Here is a 19,276-nt window from a genome sequence, read left to right as displayed (position 1 = left end):
TTTAGTGTATATTGGTGCTGAACATGTTCTGCATTTGGGTGCAATTTGGGACTCCATTTGGTGGTCCCATCCTACGTATTAGTGGCTATATATAGCATTTTTTTTTTATAACTATTATGTGATGCATTTCTGGATTACACTTTTGTGCATATTATCTGTGCCTATATATATTATGCATCACATTTTCGGAATTAATTAATTTTGGTGTTGTACATGTAAAACATAACACTCTGCGTCACATTTTGGTTAACTGCCGTTTGAGTTTAACAGAAAAGTTTATTTTTCTAACATTAACCAAACGTCAAGAGTTTCGTATTAATGAAAGTTCTTTGAAAGAGTGATCTTTTTGGAATGTATATCTCACAAGAAAGCAAACTGGAATCTCAATTCATTTTTTTATGCTGGAAACATCACAACCCTAATGTCTCCCTAGGCTTTACTTTGTGGGTATCTAATGAAATTAAACTTACAATACACCTAAAAGCTCACTGATGTATAAATTATTTCGTATTGTCAACATTTGAATTTTGAACCATGTAGTGCCATATTGCTTACTAGTAGATAAATTAAATAAACCCACATGGTGCATAGAACACAGTGATAATTAGTGATTGAGAAGGTAAGAGAAAAAAATTAAATTAGAGAAAAAAATTTCTCTTTCATCGTAGCAACCTCAAACAACGACCCACTCGATCGTCACCACTTTTTTATTTTTTAAATGCTGCCTGAAGAGAGCCATCTTCATTCATCGGATATTTTGAGGAATCAAAGGAAATTTTCTTGTGAAAAAGCACTATTCACGAAAATTTACCAACCACATGGGATATAAATTGTTTTTAATACTAGTTTTGAATTGTTAGAGTTAATTTTTTTCCGTGTAAACCAATAATAATAAATCATTACTAATATGACTTATAAAATAATTATTTTAAAAATTAATAAATTTATTATGTATAATAGTTTGTATAATTGGTTGATAATATATATAAAGTTATTTTATATTGTAGGTGTATAGATTTTTTTTTATTTTATTAGGAAAAATATTAAAGATGAAAGTGTTTTTGCAAAGTTAGTCCTGAACGTGTTTACTTCAAAATATACATACATGGGATTTGTTTCTGGATAAATTTTTTAATTACCAAAATATAGAGAAAAAACTTATCCCGCATTTATATAAAGTAATAAAATGATTAATTTCATATTTTTGCATAAGTCATAATTTCACCTTTAATTAATATTTAATCTCAAAAGAAAGGATAAGAAATATTTATTTTCACCTGACAAGATTTCTTCTTGGTGATTAAAATAAACACATATCCTCTTTACTATTTACTATCTCATTATCCTTTTAATGTTTCATTCATGTATGTATTATAATTTTTCTCATTCCCATAAATTTTGTTCTCGCACCAATTTCATTTACCGTCAATATGTTACTTATACTCATCTTTTAATAGACAATTTCAACAGTTTAAATAATAATGTATATTTACTCTTATTATTCAATGTTGATCTTATGATTAGTAGAATATTTTATGGTTTATGCATGTTATATTTAATTTTATTTTGCATACTTATGTTAATTGACAAGTATTTGAGGAAAATATTTCCTAATCAGAATTTCAATATCTCTAAATCTGTTGGAGTAACAAGGTGGTTGTCAGACTGTAAATTTATTAGAATATCATTTTAGTCTAATCAATTACATTTGTCAAGTGTGTTACAGGACAGTTTTCTTATACATCAAGTGTTCTACAGGGACATTTTAATAATAATTATTTATATTTCTAGGAAAAGAATGTTAAAAAAACATATCTTTTAATTATTTATAGACACACAGAAAATATTTTTAATTATTTTTAATAGTGAACCAAACCTATTTTTTAAAACATGCTTGAGAATAATGTTTTCATGTTTTATTTTAAAGAATAATATTATCAGGACTAAAAAAATTATCTGAAAAATAAATGCCCATATGATTTTTAATTTAAATTAAAAAAATAGTTTATTATTCATTCAGAAAATTTTAGGAAATCCAGTTCGTGCCAATTAAAAAATAAATAAAAATCGTCCAATGTAGCAATATTGTACTGACGAACTTTCAACTCAGTATAGTTTAGACGCAACAAATCTCACTCCTACGTTGTATCAGTGCGTCACCTTTGTCTCTATGCTTCAAAATAAACTGGCACGGTCTCTTGCTTTTGTTTCGTAGCAAAAACAAAAGGTCCCCTAGATTCCCACCAAAATAATCCAACAAACAGCACAGTTGAAAATTGAAAATAGGTTTTTGATAATTAACCATTTTTGCGTAATGAGGATTTACAAACAAACATTATTTCATTTATTCGATTTTATGAACTTTATAAAATCAACCATACACAATTTTAACTTGTAAAGTGCATATTTGGGTCGATTTTCAATGTTCCAAAATCATTTTTTTGCGATAATAGCAATTGGCTTTTTGATTTGTTTTTAGGGTTGTTTGTTTGAGTTTTTCTTAAGAAATTCATATTATTTATATATCATAATCTTCTCATAAAGTCAAGTGTTTTTTTAATTTTTTAATATGTGTTATAAATTTTTATACTCTTTCAAAAACAAATCAAATAAAATTAATATTGACTTCTTTCTTAATTAGTTAATTAAATAAAAAAAGAGATTTTTACTTCTGTAATTCAATTAATCAATATTTAAACTTCTTTAAAGAAATTAAATATGAAATAATGTTAATTTTTAAATCCTCATTGCGCAAATTTTTCTTAATTAGAAATTTGTTTGATAATTTAAAACTTTATTTTTTTTAAATATCTATAAATTTGACCTAAAAAAATCTATATATTTATATCTATCATCATTAAAATAATTATTGAGCAGTTAAATTAATTTTATTTAATATTCTTAATTTATTTTTTATAATCATATACATGCATTGCATCAAATACCTAATAACAAAATAATCCATAACAATACTATGAATATAAAAATATACATGTTCCATTAAATTGCAAATTTTGTTCAATACATATAGTTAAATACATCTTCATCTACAAGCCTCACATAGGTCATAGATAATCCAAACATTTATTAGGTGAGTCTCTAATGCATAGCGAGAAATCGAACAAAAACAACAATCACAAATCAAATGCCATCGTTCATCACATTGTCATCACAACCACCGGCTATGCGTGAGGACCAAAGCAAATTTAGCACCCAAAGTTCAGTCTCTCTCTTACAGAAGGTAAAAAAAAAAAAAAAAAAGAGGGTTAATGAATGATAAACTTTTTTTATAACTTAATAAAAGCTAAGGTAAAAATAAAATGCACATATTTCAAGTGACAATTTGGACAATACATACTTTGTCCATAGCATATGTCTTTCACTTTCACCACATAGATTTGCGAATTTGTTTTTCATGTGTCATGTCGTTAAAAGAAAATAAAAGACACTTAATGAAAGGATTAAATTGTCACTATAATTATAAAATTATGGACTAAATTAATATTTTTATAGTACATAAACTAAATTGATAGCGAGTGTAAAGAATGAGTAAAATTGATCATTTATCCTTTTAAAAATATGTTGAAGAATTCCATGGTGATAAAATAGTTTTAATGAAATAAAATTTTTAAAAATTAATTTAATACTTTTTCAAATTTTTTAAAAGTTTAAATAATTAACGTATACGATAAAATGTTATATTCAAACTTCAATCAAAACACTTTCTTATATAGTTGATATATGTGTCAGGTGTGCAAAGAGTTTTATTAAAATCATTTTTATTATATACTGATAATACATTATAATTTACACATAGCTTTAAACAAAAGGGACCGAAATAAGGTCTAAAGTAAACGAAAATAAAAAATATAAATAAAATCACTTTTTTTTGTCTTTTAAATTAATTCAAAAAACAATATATTTCTCTGCAATGTTAGAAGATCTTTTACGCGTTAAAGTAGCAAGTATGTCTCCATCTTGCTAACGTTAACCTTAACAACTCTTCACCTTTCCCGCGTTGTTAACGGCAACCACTTTCATTTCCGTATTTTAATTATTCCAATCAATTACTTTATTCTTTAAAATTTTGGGACCAAAGAAAACGAAAAAAAAAATAAAAATCGATGCAACATCACATCACTTTTTATTTTAAATTAATGATTGTAATTTTAGTCTCGGACTCGGTCCCCTACTCTTTTTTTTTTCATTTGATTTGGCACGTTTATTTCCTCTCAAATTTACTTTTTATTTATTTTCTTTTAGAAAGTCTCTTACTATTTTAATCAAAACATTTTAGTCCAATATTTAATGAAACTACTAATACCACACTATTGTATGTCTACGTAAACAATTTGCAGCCATATCAAGTTATCGACATTTCCAATATAATATTAGAGTTAAAGCTAATGAATAATCAAAATAAAGTTTAACTTTTACATATAGTCACTATACAAAAATTTTAATCTTGAACCATTTGAACAATAATATAAATTATAAACTGTATAGTACATGCATTATTTAGTAGTAAGAGAAGTATTGACAATATAATATATTATGTAACACATTCTAGATTAAAATATATTATAAATTATAGAATTATGACTAAATTTATTAAATAAGAAGTCTAATTTATATTAAGTTTCAATTCATAATAGTATTAAGGGAAAAATTGAAATAAAATATCAAATTCAAATCTTATAAGAAAAGAGAAATCAACATATCTTATTCATTAAGATGAATAATTTATATTATATGATTAAAAAATCAATAAAATGTAGAGTATTATTAGACTTGATTTTTTAAAATAACATCTCAACTCGAATCTTATAAGAAAATATTATTAAATTTTTTTTACTAAAAATAATCAATTAGATTCTCGAATGAATAATCATCATTATTAAAATTAATAGTTACTCTTTAAAAGTAATATAATAAAAACACCAGAATATGGTTAAAAAAAAAGTGGAGTATTATCATTTCTAATTTCCACATAATGCTCGTTGAAATAATGGAGACCAAATTTACAACCAGAAATAGAAAGGTCTGTTTGGTCATTTACGGCCACCACCTTTTCCCATTCGTTTTCAATTTCATCACTCGTTTTTTTCTCGTCCTCCTCCTCTGACGCCGAACAGTGTCTGCACTCACACAGAACCAGAGCGCGCAAGAGAGAGAAACCAAAAAGAAGAAGCGAGCGAATAGAGAGAGAGATAAATAGAAAGCGAAAGCGTAAGAACAACACAACAACCCTAACGTTTCTCATGGAAAGCGTGGCGCATTCTCGGCAACCACCACACAAGAAAATCACCACCGGCGCCGGCGGTTTCCCAGCGGAAACTCTATACGACCACGTCTACGGAGGTGCGGCGAAGTTCTCCGGCGGCGGCCACCACCACTCCCTCTCCCCGCGCTTCGAGGACTACGGGGAGATTTTTGCGAGCTTCCACGCGCCACGCGCCTCCGCCATTCCGGTGTTGGATCTTCCGGCGCTCGACGCTGCCGGCGAGGTTTTCTTCGACTTCCGAAACGCCGCCTGCGACTACTCCGAAATCTTCCGCGGCTTCGACGGCCTCAACTTTTGGCTCTCCTACGAGGACTTGTTTCGCGGCAGCGTTTCCGAAGAAGACGATGAAGAAGAAGAAGAAGCCTGGTACGAATGAATGCGATCGTGGTCTTAATGTTTGCTTTTTTTGTTTTACCATTTGGTTCTGAATATTTGATTAATGCATGATCCGTTTAGTGTATCACATTTTGTTTTTGTTTGAGTTTTTGCAGTTTAGTGTTAGTGTGTGATTTTAGTTTCGCCGTTGAAGCGAGGATTTTATGAGAAGTAACGCGAACTATGGTTCTGCTTCTGGTTATTTCGCCGTTCAATTCGAATATGCGATGATTTATTTCTCTGAGAAAATTCGTTTTCTTTTACAGAAACAAATTGAAGACGCCGAGTTTTTTTTTTTTTTTTGAAGTTTTAATCTTACCCCCCCTCCCCTGACTAAAACAGGGATGGTAAATGGTAATTATGGTTTCGTCGATTAAACGGTGAATTCTTTGGATTTCATACGTGTGTGTGTGTGTGTATATATATATATATATATATACTTTTCTGTATATGCCAAATGCTTTTTGTCTGCTTTTCAATATTTTTGTGCGTATTTGTAGAAGTTCTTCACTGCTTGATTTTGGTTTCTTTATACCTATTTTTTGAGCTTTGGTTTCTATATATATTTAAATTCACTGAGATTGAAATTTTATATTGCAGTGATGTAATTGTGTTCTTTCATAATCTGTAGGTCACCAGTGGAAACTGATTCATTTTCTGGAGACTTTGACCATTTTGGAATTAACGAAGGGATGCCAAATGGAGATCATTTGCGGCCTTTTGATGGAAGTACAGAGTTCAACGTTTCGTATCATAAAGTTGATGGTTCAAGCAATGAAGATATGTCAAAGGGGAAAACTCATATAAGTCAGCTGCGCGCTGATCCTGAATTCACTCATGTATTCGACGAAATCATGCACTTTCATAAGACTGATCCTTCCTTACAGGTTGTTGATGATGTTGACCTTGATATGGAATTTAATGCAAGCCAGGCAAAGAGAAACCATCTGAGACAAACGGACTCATATCCGGGTAATTTTGATTCTGGTGAACAGGTTCTTGGTAGTGATCTAGATCTGCACGATGGATGCAACAGAAATGGTTCTCATTCCAGTGAGACATTCGTAACTGTGTCTGACATCAGCCTCAGAACTCTACCCTCTCAAGTGCCACCGCCTTCTCGCCCACCACCTGCACTGGATGCAAAACTGGGGCACACCAGTGGATTTTGTTCAAACAATGAGTGGGTTGATTCTGAAGAGACTCTAGGTGACACTTCGCCACCCTTCCTTGATGTGGAGGTTGATACAAATTCATCTACTGCTGCTATCAAAGAAGTCATGCATAGACCTGAAGCAAAACATAGGAGTGCTGAAGAAGTGAAGGAGAGAAAGAAGGGGTTTTTAGAAAGCAATGTAAATTCAAGTTATGATGTAAAAAATAGTGAAGCAAAGATGAGTATGAATATAAGTATATTTAATAGTTTGAATGATGAGGGAATGCAGACAACTTGTGATCAGAGAATTGGCAAAAAGAAAGTTTCTGCTACAGATGAAAGGCAGAAAACTAGGAAGGCTACCCCAGAAACTGTGGAATTGTTAGAAGGGGAAAGACTTCAAAACATGTTTGAGGAAATGCACATCAAGGAATCCAGAGCATCTCAAGAATCAGATAGAAGTACCGGAGTTGGGATGTGGAAAGAAGCAACTGAATTTTTTGAACTGGTGGGAACAGTAGAATCTGGAACAGTAATTCAGCCCATAAACCATAGTAATACTAAGAGTTTGGTACAAGATACCAGAACACATGAGTGTGGCAAGAAAGAGCGAGAAACATTTAACATTAAAGAAGAATACAGAAATGTTAAAGAAGTTGTAGAAGGTTATCAGCTGGAGGAAAGCAAGAAGAAATCGAAAGCAGGAAATGGGGCTTGTGAACAGGGAAAAAACATTAGGAAATCTAAATCATCTAACGAGGAATGCAGGCAGAGAGAGCATGTGAAGAATGAGGAAATGGCCGAAATCTTTGAGCTTGAAAAGAGTGAGAAGGCAAGAATGGTCCACTTGCATGGAAAAACTGAAAAGAAAGTACCTAAGGCTGACCAATCAGGAAGCTTAAAAGATGTGTCTGAGAAACAATGCAAGGAGCATAAACGAGTAGAGAGCGAGGAATCAAAAGAGATTGATAGGCAAAAGCTAAGTGAAGTTCAGTGGAGCACGAAGCATATGGAACATGAGAAAAAACTAAAAGAGGATGAACAGAAACAACTGAGTATGAAAAGGCTCAAGCAGTCTCAGAAAATGGAAGAGAATGGAAAATTTCACATAGAAGCTTTTGCTCTTAGAGCTGCAGAGAATGAGCAAGGGGTGAAAGGTTCTTTGAAGCCAGAAATATTTGAAAGATCAGATGAGACCTTTAATCTGGATAGCTACAAGGACAATTTGACTTGCAAAAGCGAAAATGAGATTGTCCTTGAAGCTAAACAGATTCAGAACAAGAAGGAATTGAAAGAAGCGTGTAAAAATGAAGTTGAGAAAAGCCTCAAAGGTTCTTTTAAATTGGAAGAAAATGAAGGCTTAAAGAATGCTCTTGAGCAGGTAGATAATGGAAAGGGACTTAAACAAGATTTTGAACTGGAAATGAATGAGAAAAGAACTAAAGTGACTTTTGAGCTGGGGGAAAATGAAGCATGTGAAAGAGATCAAGGTAAAGAGAAACTTAGTGAGATTTGTGGTGGGTATAGAAAAGGAAACAGACTAAAAGATGTGGGTGATGACATGGGGGTTCAGAAAGTTCTGAAACAAGCTCCAGATCTACTAAAAAATTGTGGAAATGAGGCTCAAAGGATGAAAGAAATTGAGAGCCCATCCGGCCAAGCATTTGACAGGGACGCAGTTGTGTATATATCATGTGAGGATGGTCTCTCCAAGCAATGTCAGAGGATGCTCAAAGATGCTAACAAGAATGGAAAACATAAGGGATTGGACAAAGCTTTGGAACAAATGGAAGGTAACGGAGAAGGGATAAACATGAATTTTGCAAAAGAAACCAATGAGACATGGAAAACAGAGAGGGATGACTCCATTCATGAAGAAAATATTCGAAAACCGGAGGTATGTCAAGGCCCTATTGCTGACCAAGAAATTGGAAAGACAGAAACTGACTGCAAAGTTGGTGAAAAGAAATTGGAAAAGGTGTGTGTGGAAAATCCAAGGGATAACAGGGGAAAAGGAGCTTCTGAAATGTCCCAAGGAGAAGCAGAGCATTCAGGAAAGGTGGCTTGCACTGCAACAAATTTCAACGGTGATGAGCATAGTTTTAGTTGTGAACAGACATGCACTGAGAAAACTAAGACTGCCCCTCAAATGGAATTTGATGTTCAAAGTGGAGAGAGGAAAATTGGTGAGAGAGAAAATACTAAACAGCATGTGAATGTTGCACTAAACCCCGTAGAAAGCAGGGACCAAATGCCATCAAGCCAAGGTGATTACAGAAGGAACACTGTAGCTGATGAACCTGCTGCAGTGCAAGAAGTGGGGAATATCCAGAAACCTTCTCAAAGGGCTCATGTATCACATTCCACCAGAAGCAAAGAGAAAAATCTTAATGAAACTTCTGCCTCAGTAGAGAAAGATGTTGAGAGGATAAGAAGAGATAGAGAGTTGGAGAAAGATCGTCTCAGAAAGATAGAAGAGGAGATGGAGAGAGAAAGGGAAAGACAGAAAGACAGAATGGCTGTTGACAGTGCAATGCTAGAGGCTGAGAGGGAAAGGGAAAGAGAAAAAGATAGGATGGCGGTTGATAAAGCAACTTTGGAGGCTCGTGATAGAACATATGCTGATGCTCGTGAGAGAGCAGAAAGGGCTGCATTTGAGAGAGCAACTGCAGAAGCTCGACAAAGAGCGCTGGCCGAGGCCAGAGAAAGACTTGAAAAGGCATGCGCTGAGGCCAGGGACAAAACATATGCTGATAAGGCAGCTGCAGAAGCCAGATTGAAAGCAGAGCAAACTGCTGTAGAAAGAGCAACTACAGAGGCTCGAGAGCGTGCAATGGACAAAGTTAAGGTTGATAGAGCTGCATTTGAGTCCAGAGATCGATTAGTAAGATCTGTCTCTGACAAATTTAGTGTTTCTTTCAGATATGGTGGGAGACAGGGCTCTTCATCCTCAGTAAGTATCCACAGATCCACTTAAATCTGCAAGTGATAAATTGCATAATTGCCTACTGAGTTTATAACAATTACATGGCAGGATATGCTGGATCCACATTGTCAGAACTCTAGCTCTTTCACGCATTCCAGATATCCATATTCCTCAGTTTATGGTGGTATGTGATATGTGAAACCCCTGCAGTACTTTTGTATAAAAATTCAATCAACATTTTACTGCTTCCACTTGATATAATCCTAACCAGTATTGTCCTTTACTTGAAGCTTCCTCTTTTACTGAAAGATCAGAACGAGAAGGTGAATCAGCTCAGAGGTGTAGAGCTAGACTGGAGAGGTATCGCCGAACAGCTGAGCGTGCAGTAAGTTCTTCAACCTTGTTATGTTAATCATACATAAATTGTACTTACAGAATAAATGAGATTGACCATGAGTTTTTTGGGAATGTAAGGCAAAAGCTTTGGAAGAAAAGAACATGCGTGACCTTGTAGCCCAGAAGGAGCAAGCTGAGAGAAATGTGAGCTTATATCCAAACAGTTATTCATTTTAGCTTCTCAATTGTTGTTTACACATTTTGTTGCTTACTCCAGTGTGATACTCTGCAGAGATTAGCAGAAACCCTGGATACTGAAGTCAGGAGGTGGTCAAGTGGAAAAGAAGGAAATTTGCGTGCATTACTTTCAACCTTGCAATATGTAGGTTTTTGTATTCTGAAATAAGTCAAATAACTCATGCCCCTCCTTTCTTCTCTTACCCCCAACTTCTTTTCACTCAACACTGTAAGGGGTGACATTTGAAGGTCCACTAAACAAGTCTCAAACAGATGACACTAAATTGGTGGCTTAATCCTGATTTCTGATGTTCTTAACTTCCTTTTTACCATCTCTTTCTCCCCCACTATTTGGAACATTTCCTTATCTTGATTAACTAGACTCTCCATGTTGTTCCTTATCTAATTTTTTCATCTTGTCAGATTCTTGGGCCTGATAGTGGCTGGCAGCCAATCCCACTCACAGACGTCATTACTTCTGCTGCTGTAAAGAAAGCTTACAGGAAGGCCACCCTTTGTGTCCATCCTGACAAGTTACAGCAACGTGGAGCAAGTATTCAACACAAATACATATGTGAGAAAGTCTTTGATCTACTAAAGGTATGTCTTGCATGGCATCTTTCAGTTAATTTATTTATTTGAACCGTCTGCATAGGGGGATATTTGCCAGAGCAAACCATAATGCTGTTATCTATCAAGTGAACATGCAAATACTCAAACATGCCGATAAATGCTCATGTGCTTGGTGAGGTTGGTATCTGGCACCTTTTACCAAACCTCCTACCCCAAGCTTGAATGTCAATAAATGTAAACTATTTTGTTCTTTGTTTCTTACTTGGCAAGATGATCTATCCAATAACCCCTCATTCTGATGATAAAACGTTCAAGTTGCATGGAGCATCTTAGTCCATAGACTTTATTATGAACGACCTCTTATTTTGGCTTTCTTTGTTTTGCTTTTTTCCCCCCTTCAATATCCAGGAAGCTTGGAACAAATTCAACTCAGAAGAGCGATAGCACACACTGTTCTGTTTTTTAACATTCCCCTTTGCAAGAGAGCAGTTCCCTTACCTAGCAATATGAGATTCTGCAGATACCTCGTTATTTTTATCATTTTCCACGTTCTGTAATATTATTATTCCCTGAATATTTATATGTAAGAAATATTCATCCTACTTATAGCAAAAATTAAAAAGTAAATACATACAAAAAAGCATATAGGGGCTTGCATTTATATGACCAACAAACTTTTTGGAATTCCTGTTCTGAATCTTAAATCATAATATATTTTAAGGATATAAAACACCATGAATCTGCATGGAATTGGCTGAATGCTTCTGGATTTCAGCTTAGTCTAGTAAGACGAAAATTTATTGATTTCACTTTTGATCATTCTTTCATTTCTAAATATTAGTTGCTACCCAGAGGCGTCAACCGAGGCTGGAGCGTGGTGCTACTTTCTAGCGTTTGTGTTGTACGATGGACCATAAATTACCGAGGGATTGTTTTGTAAAAGGGGTTGCTAATGGCCCCAACCAAGTTACTACTGGTCTCTACCACGGTTCAAAAATTTCAAATCTATCATCTATAATACACAGTAGAATTATGTTTCCTCAGTATTAAGAAGTGTAAAAACTGGTGTTCAGCGGAATTGAAATTCAGTTGTATAGTATACAATAGAATTTTGTATATTTTTTTCACCTCCTTGTATGAAAAAATTATACAATAAAATTATGATTCTAGTGGGATCTTTGTTGAGACAACTGGTGTAACTTTTTTTGGTTTAAAATACAAATACAAATTTGTTGTGTATCTCAATAAAGAGCACAACATAATTGCATTTATGTTGTTTCTTTTTTTGTTTACAATTTTTTATTAGTTATAAATGAAAGTTATTTTTTTTGAGTAATCAAATTAATTATAATATAATTTATCTTTCTAATAGCATTCAATATTTTTTTAATTAAAATTAAGTTATTATTTATAAAGATAATCAGAATTAATTTTAGTAATAATAATCAAATTAATTCATGATATTAATTTGATTACAGTTAAAAAGAATAATTTATGTTATCATTAATTTAAATTTATATAAAAGGTAGTTTATGTAAAAATTAATTTGATTACTATAATACTATTACAAAATGTAATGTATATTGTCTTAATATAATTTGTATAAAAATTAATTGAAGTAAAATATAATTTTTTTACAAATAACTTTTCATGAAAAATACGTAATTAAATAATTTTGTTGTGTAATTTTTTTTATCTCTAAATATATCGGAATCATGATTTCATTATGGTATAAAAAACATAAAAAAAAGAAATGAAACTTCCGTTATTAAAAAAATATAATAAAATTATGATTTCAGTATGTTTACAAAAATTAAAAAAAAAAAACCTTTACTAGCGGGAATGCAAAGAGTGAAGAGAGGGGAGAGAGGAAAAGAAAAAAGAAAAGAAAGAAATGAATGAAAAAAAAGGAGAGAAAATGATAAAATAAATGAAGGGAAAGACGGAAGAAGGAGAGAGTGGTGGGATGGGGAAGGGTTGGTAAAATGTTTAAAGTGTATTTTAGTAATTGCACTTCACTAATAGGGGTTAAGAGAAATTTTATAGGAGTCAATAATAGCACCCTTTGTAAAATTGCTGGCCCCTTATATAACGTCTGATCAAACATACTTGGGTTGGCCATTTCATATGATTAACAATAGAGTTCGGTCATGTGAATGAGTGTCAATTAAGCATCTTACATAATTATATTTTATTTTCCACTTTTTTATTTTTTCCATATGAATGCATATAAAAATGATTTAAATCAAAGAGGACAACAAAATTATTCCATTTTAATGATAGTATCTAAAAGACTTTTCTTTGCAAAGTTAAAAATATATATTCATCTTTTAGCTATGAAAAAAATGTATTCGTCGTCTTATTTTACATCTGATCTTATTTATAAGAATAAGTTGTAGTGTAAATAGGACCAGAGGCGGTAATTTGAGGGGGAAAATTAGGTTCAGCATGGTTATCTTTTGGCTTTTGCTTTAATAATAGTAATAATAATAATAATTATTATTATTTATTTATTCTTAATTTTAGTTTTTTTTTTTCATTGCTTACTAATTTTCAAATTTTATTTATGAAAATAATTATACGTTTGAAAATTTAAATATTATTATTTTCATATTTATTAACTTATTAAAAATGTCATCAATTATCTGTATTTATTATTAATTTTTAATATGCTATTAACTATTACATTCTATTGTTTCTTTGTAATAATAATTGTATTGTTACATACTAGCTATTTCAAATTAATGATATTTAATTAATTTTTATTATCTTTTATGGTCTAGATGTATAAGGATATATTAACTTATAGCATCTTATGATTGACATTTATAAATAATAATAATAATAATTATTATTATTAATATTATTATTATTATTACTATTATTATTATTATTATGCAATTTGTATTATCAATTTAATTATTTAAATTATTTACGATAAGTTTTAGAATATATTTTAAAATTAAAAATATAATTATTAAATTAATTGCGTTAATGATAATTAGTAAATTATTTACATCGATACCATGTATTTTATAGAACATAAATTAGCCAATTGATAGCTAAAAATTATCATTCGAAAATTGATTTGAGTAGGAAAAATAAAGATTTGTAATGAAATTATTCAAAATATGATTGATACAAAAAATAAAAATTATCACAATAATAAAATATCTTCATGTTTTGTTGAACAAATATAATATAAAAAGTAAAATTTCTAATACAATAGTTATAAAAGAAAAAAAATGAAACATATATAAAAAACTTGAACAATAATAATACTTAAAACTTATGATAACATAACACTAAAATGAAGAAGAAAAAAAATGATTTTTGCAAAGAAAAAATAAAAAATAATGAAAGAGAATAAGAAAGATGATTCATGTAAGAATTTTTCAATAAAAACATGATACTGATTCAAATGTTTATTCAATTTCACAAAAATTACTTAAAGAAACAATTAGACATAAAATTAAAATACAAATATAAAAAACACTAAAAATAAAAATTTAAACAAATATTTTTTTATTAATGATGAATATAAATTCACATTATATCTTATTAATATAAAAGATTTAAATTTTTATTTTTGACAATGATCGATGACATGTTCAAAGTATCCTCTTATACATAAAAATGAAAAATAAAATAAATAATATTATATCAAAATATATAATAACATAACAATAGAATGAAGAAAAAAAATAACGGAAATGATATTTGCAAAGAAAAAAATAATGATAAAAGGCAAAAAGTAAGATGATAGACTGATGAAATATATGGTCTCCAATTTTCACTTTCCATTCCTCAAAATGTATTGAATAAATGATTCACATAAGAAATTTTTTATGAAAACATGATATTGATTCAAATGTTTATTCAATTTCACAAAAATTATTCAAAGAATTAGATCTAAAATAAAAAATATAAATATAATTAACACTAAGAAGAAGAAGAAGAAGAAGAAGAAGAAGAAGAAGAAGAAGAAGAAGAAGAAGAAGAAGAAGAAGAAGAAGAAGACACACTAGAAAAAGATTGGGTGGATATTTATAACCCTTTGAAGCATAATCTATATAGAAAATAAAATCATCAATTTGATAATGAATGATGAAAACGGTAATATAATTATAATTATAATCAATCACTAAATATTAGTTATTTTAAAAATATTTTAATTATTAAAAGCCTTAAATAATATTAAATTTATACAAAGAACCAAGTAAAAAAAAGTAAGAAACAAATAATATATTATAGCATTTTAATATATAACAATAATAAATATATTACACAATTTTAATATATATTGTTTTACAGTATATAATATTATAAATATTTTTAGTTATTTTGTTAAATATATACGTTAATGTACCTTTTTAAAATAAAATAAAATAAAGCATAGTCAAATATTATTTAATTTACCATTAATATGAAATTTATTATTTAAAATAGTATCAAATTTATATAATTAGGGTTAATATATTTAAATGACTATGGATGAACTTAATTGAAAATTGTATATTCAATCTTAAAAGTCATTCATATATATATATAATGATTTCCTATTAATCTTGTTTAATATGATTCAATCGTATTTACATGTAACCATTAAAGTTTATTGGTATTTATTGTATAATTTGTATGTGATATCAAAATAATATAAAATACGATTATCTTTTTATCATTGAAAAAAAGTTATTTTAGAAAGCATAATTTAAAATTGAAAAATATTATTAATTTTATAATACCATAAATTTTGTAACATATATTTTTACATATAACTATTTTTATATAAAAGTAAAGCCCATAATATTTATTATTTAATTATTAAATTTATATTTTTAAAAAAAATTAGTTTATAAAATAAAATTTAAAATAATGTAAAAATTCTTATATTTATATCAGCTATTAGTCTTCTTCATTAATTTATATTTACCTAATTAGTTCTAAATTAAATTAATAATTAACATTACATATTACTATCAATAATTTTATTTTTAATTATATATATATTTTTATTTTCATATTATATTATAACTTTAAAATCATGAATTAAATTCATTATTTTTCCATAAATATATTTTAAAGTAACTAATTAAATAAATTTGTGCATAGATAGTAATATTAAATTAATTAAATTTTTAAATTTATTTTATTTAATTAATTTTTAATATTAAATCTATATGTAAAATTAAATATTATAAATAATTTAAATTATTATCAATATGAGAAGTTATTGATTTTATTAAATTATATTAACGAATATTAATCAGTGCTCTTTTGAATTAATATAATGGCATAAAATGTAGAATGATTTTTTTTCTTCAAATCACTAATTTTAATGACGTGAGAGAAATAATTCTCTTCTTCCAAATCACTACTAATCTTGCTTACATGTCAACATGATATTGAAAAACTCATCTTTTATATATTGTAAATAAATATTATTAACGTAAGAAATTATTGATTTTATTAAATTATATCAACGATGATATAAGATATAGAATGTTTTCCTTCCCTCAAATCATTAATTGTATTGTGTGATATTGAAAAGTTAAAATCATCTTCTTCTAAATAACTAATCTTGATGATGTAATATGATATTGAAAATTTGAATTTTTATATATTATAAGCAGATAGTCACTCAAACATATATATCTCTAAAACATGGATTACTTTATTATATGCTAATATAAATCAATAACTAATTATAACGTGTTGCACCTTACCACATTAGTTATGTTGTAATTTATCCAAAATATTTATGAAGTTTGATTTATCCAAAATAGAATAAAAAAGAATATGTTATTAAGAACAAAATCATTATCAACTACCAATATTTCATTGAAAAAAAAGAGTCTGCTTAATTAACTTCTTTATATTACTAGAACCTATCGAAAACAGGCTGATGAACTTTTTGATGTTTGCAAATGCATGATTCAAATGAATGATTAATTAATAGCAAAAGTAACCATATTCTACATCTTGTCAGAGTAATTTGACATAATTAAGAATCAAATAGTAGTACTATATAAATTCTTAACGTAATATACCAACAAAGTTTGCATTCAAACCCGAAGCAAGCAAGCTATGATCATTTGTAATACATCACAGGTTTATTGGAATTCAAATCCCACATGTCTCCTTCCTTGAGATACTCATGATACCTTGCAAATTCAGGCCTTGCTGTTGTTTTCTTTTTCCTACGAAGAGCCAAGAAGCTTAGAAGTGGGTGATTCTTCTTGTCACTATTATTATTATTATTACCCTTCTTTGTGGGGTTTCTCTTTAGATTGATGTCCCCATAGGTGGAACCCAGAGCCATTTTTCTTGAAGAATTGGATCCATGAGAAGGCAAACTAATGCTCCTCTTGAACAACGCATGCAGTGCATGCACGACTTTCATATACCTATAAAAACAAGTCTTTCTCACCCTTTAACATTTCTATTAAATTATTTTCCAAAGCTGTTATAATGAGAAATAGTCACTATCTTCATCACTATTTTTGGCATAGATCGAGAATATTACAAATGATTTTATTTTAAAATTTTACTACTCTGAAGGAAGATTGTATTATTAATTTGGTCCTCACTAAAAATTAAGACAAAATGATTTTATTTTAACAATTGACTATTTCAGAAATAAACAACGAAAATGAAATAATCTTGTGTATGAGTAGCTAGGTATTTATAGTTGAATTAATCAAATTGGATTTTATTTCACCATGATATGAGTATTTATAACTCAAATGATAATTTTGATATGATTACAAATTGTGTGATTGATAGGAATGTCAAATTAAAAGTTACCAAATTTATATAGTAAACTAGTAATGGATGTTAATTAATTATTGATACACTAAATTAAATCATGTGTGATTGATAAGTAAATTAATTTTTTTCATAATAATTTTGATAATAATTTATTTCGATAAATAAGTGTGATATTGAATTACTTTTGTAAATAATCGTTCATTTTAAAAAAAATATTCATTAATTTTGGTTTACCAAAACAGTATTAAACTATATTTTGTAAATAAATTTCATATTAAATTATTTTTATAAACAAAATTCTTATTAAATTAAATTATTTTCATAAATAATCATCCATTTTTAATTAACAACGAATTACATCTTAGACTGATATCAATCAATAACTTAATTGAGATGTAAGAATTTTATACCAACCATTACTATGATTATAATGATTTTTTTCACCAAAATTAGAACATTTATCAATCTCAGGTAAACCTGTATGATGTTCAAATTAAATATTGATTGACATTGAATAGAAGTGATACATCGATTGGTTCAAATTAATATTGATTTAGGTTTAAGACACTTGTACATCTTGTGATTGAATTTGAACATTAATAATTAATAAATTGAATTGACGTCAATAATTCAATTTTTTTATTAAAATAAATTAACATTCAAATATTTAATTTCATTCTGATAATTTCTATTGTAAACTAAATTATTTGCTTAAATGTTTTCCATATTAATTACTTTCATAAATAAGTACTTCACCAGCTGTAGCAAGTTGTGAGTAAGGTATAAACATTCTTAGTTTCTTACTTTTTATTTATTTATTTATGAAAATTGAAGAGAATGTGAAAAGATTTTTTAATAACTTATGTATCTTAATTAATTGAGTTAGACTTTCTTGATATAAACATCTTTACTTTAATTATTTATTTAAAATTAAAATATATTTTTATGTATTTTTACTTTAACTATAGTATTCACGTAGCACTAAATTTTATAGTATATTTTATTATACTTGCCATTATTGTATATTTTTCTCTGAATGGATCATTATTATATCATTATTGTACATATTTATTATCACTGTTAAATATTTCTATTTCCAAAGTCCGCACAAATGATCAGACCAAATGTGAAAGAAAACAATTAAAAGATGCAATGACTAATATTAAGATATTTTATAATTAAAAGATATATATATATATATATATATATATATATATATATATATATGTATGGAAAATATTTTGCACAGACATATTCTACTAAATATACACACGTGTATTAGGCTAATCAATTCCTAAAATACAAATTCATCAAACAAATTTTTGTTATACACTTAATGTTTAGCTGATTAAATAAGTATTCTTTTGGACCACATATTTATTATTGCCTTACTACTATAAAGCTTCCTAGAACCCAACACCGGTGGTGGATCCTAACATTTTATAGGTGCATGATAAAATAATAATACATATATACATTTCATAAAAAAATAGACGCACAATTTTATTAAAATGATATATTTTATGAGATATAAAATATTTTTTTCTCATAAATACATATAAATTTAGAATATTACATGCCAATAAATATTTAATTTTTTTAAAACTTGAAATTTTCG

General features: G+C 28.7%; 1 protein-coding gene across 1 annotated transcript; it reads left to right on the top strand.

The window, feature by feature from the left end:
- The first annotated feature begins 5,022 nt into the window (after window positions 1–5,022).
- On the top strand, window positions 5,023–11,646 carry LOC114388966 (auxilin-like protein 1). The gene is made up of 8 exons (XM_028349519.1): window positions 5,023–5,650; window positions 6,291–9,768; window positions 9,850–9,925; window positions 10,032–10,126; window positions 10,216–10,281; window positions 10,370–10,459; window positions 10,738–10,914; window positions 11,296–11,646. Exons 1-8 carry the CDS (start codon window positions 5,262–5,264, stop codon window positions 11,329–11,331), a joined length of 4,407 nt encoding a protein of 1,468 aa, XP_028205320.1. The 5' UTR covers window positions 5,023–5,261; the 3' UTR covers window positions 11,332–11,646.
- The last annotated feature ends 7,630 nt before the right edge of the window (window positions 11,647–19,276 follow it).

This window comes from Glycine soja, chromosome 16 (assembly GCF_004193775.1).
Source record: "Glycine soja cultivar W05 chromosome 16, ASM419377v2, whole genome shotgun sequence".
Taxonomy (NCBI): domain Eukaryota; kingdom Viridiplantae; phylum Streptophyta; class Magnoliopsida; order Fabales; family Fabaceae; genus Glycine; species Glycine soja.
The sequence above is the reverse complement of the archived record's forward strand: the minus strand, read 5'-3'. Positions and strand labels throughout refer to the sequence as shown.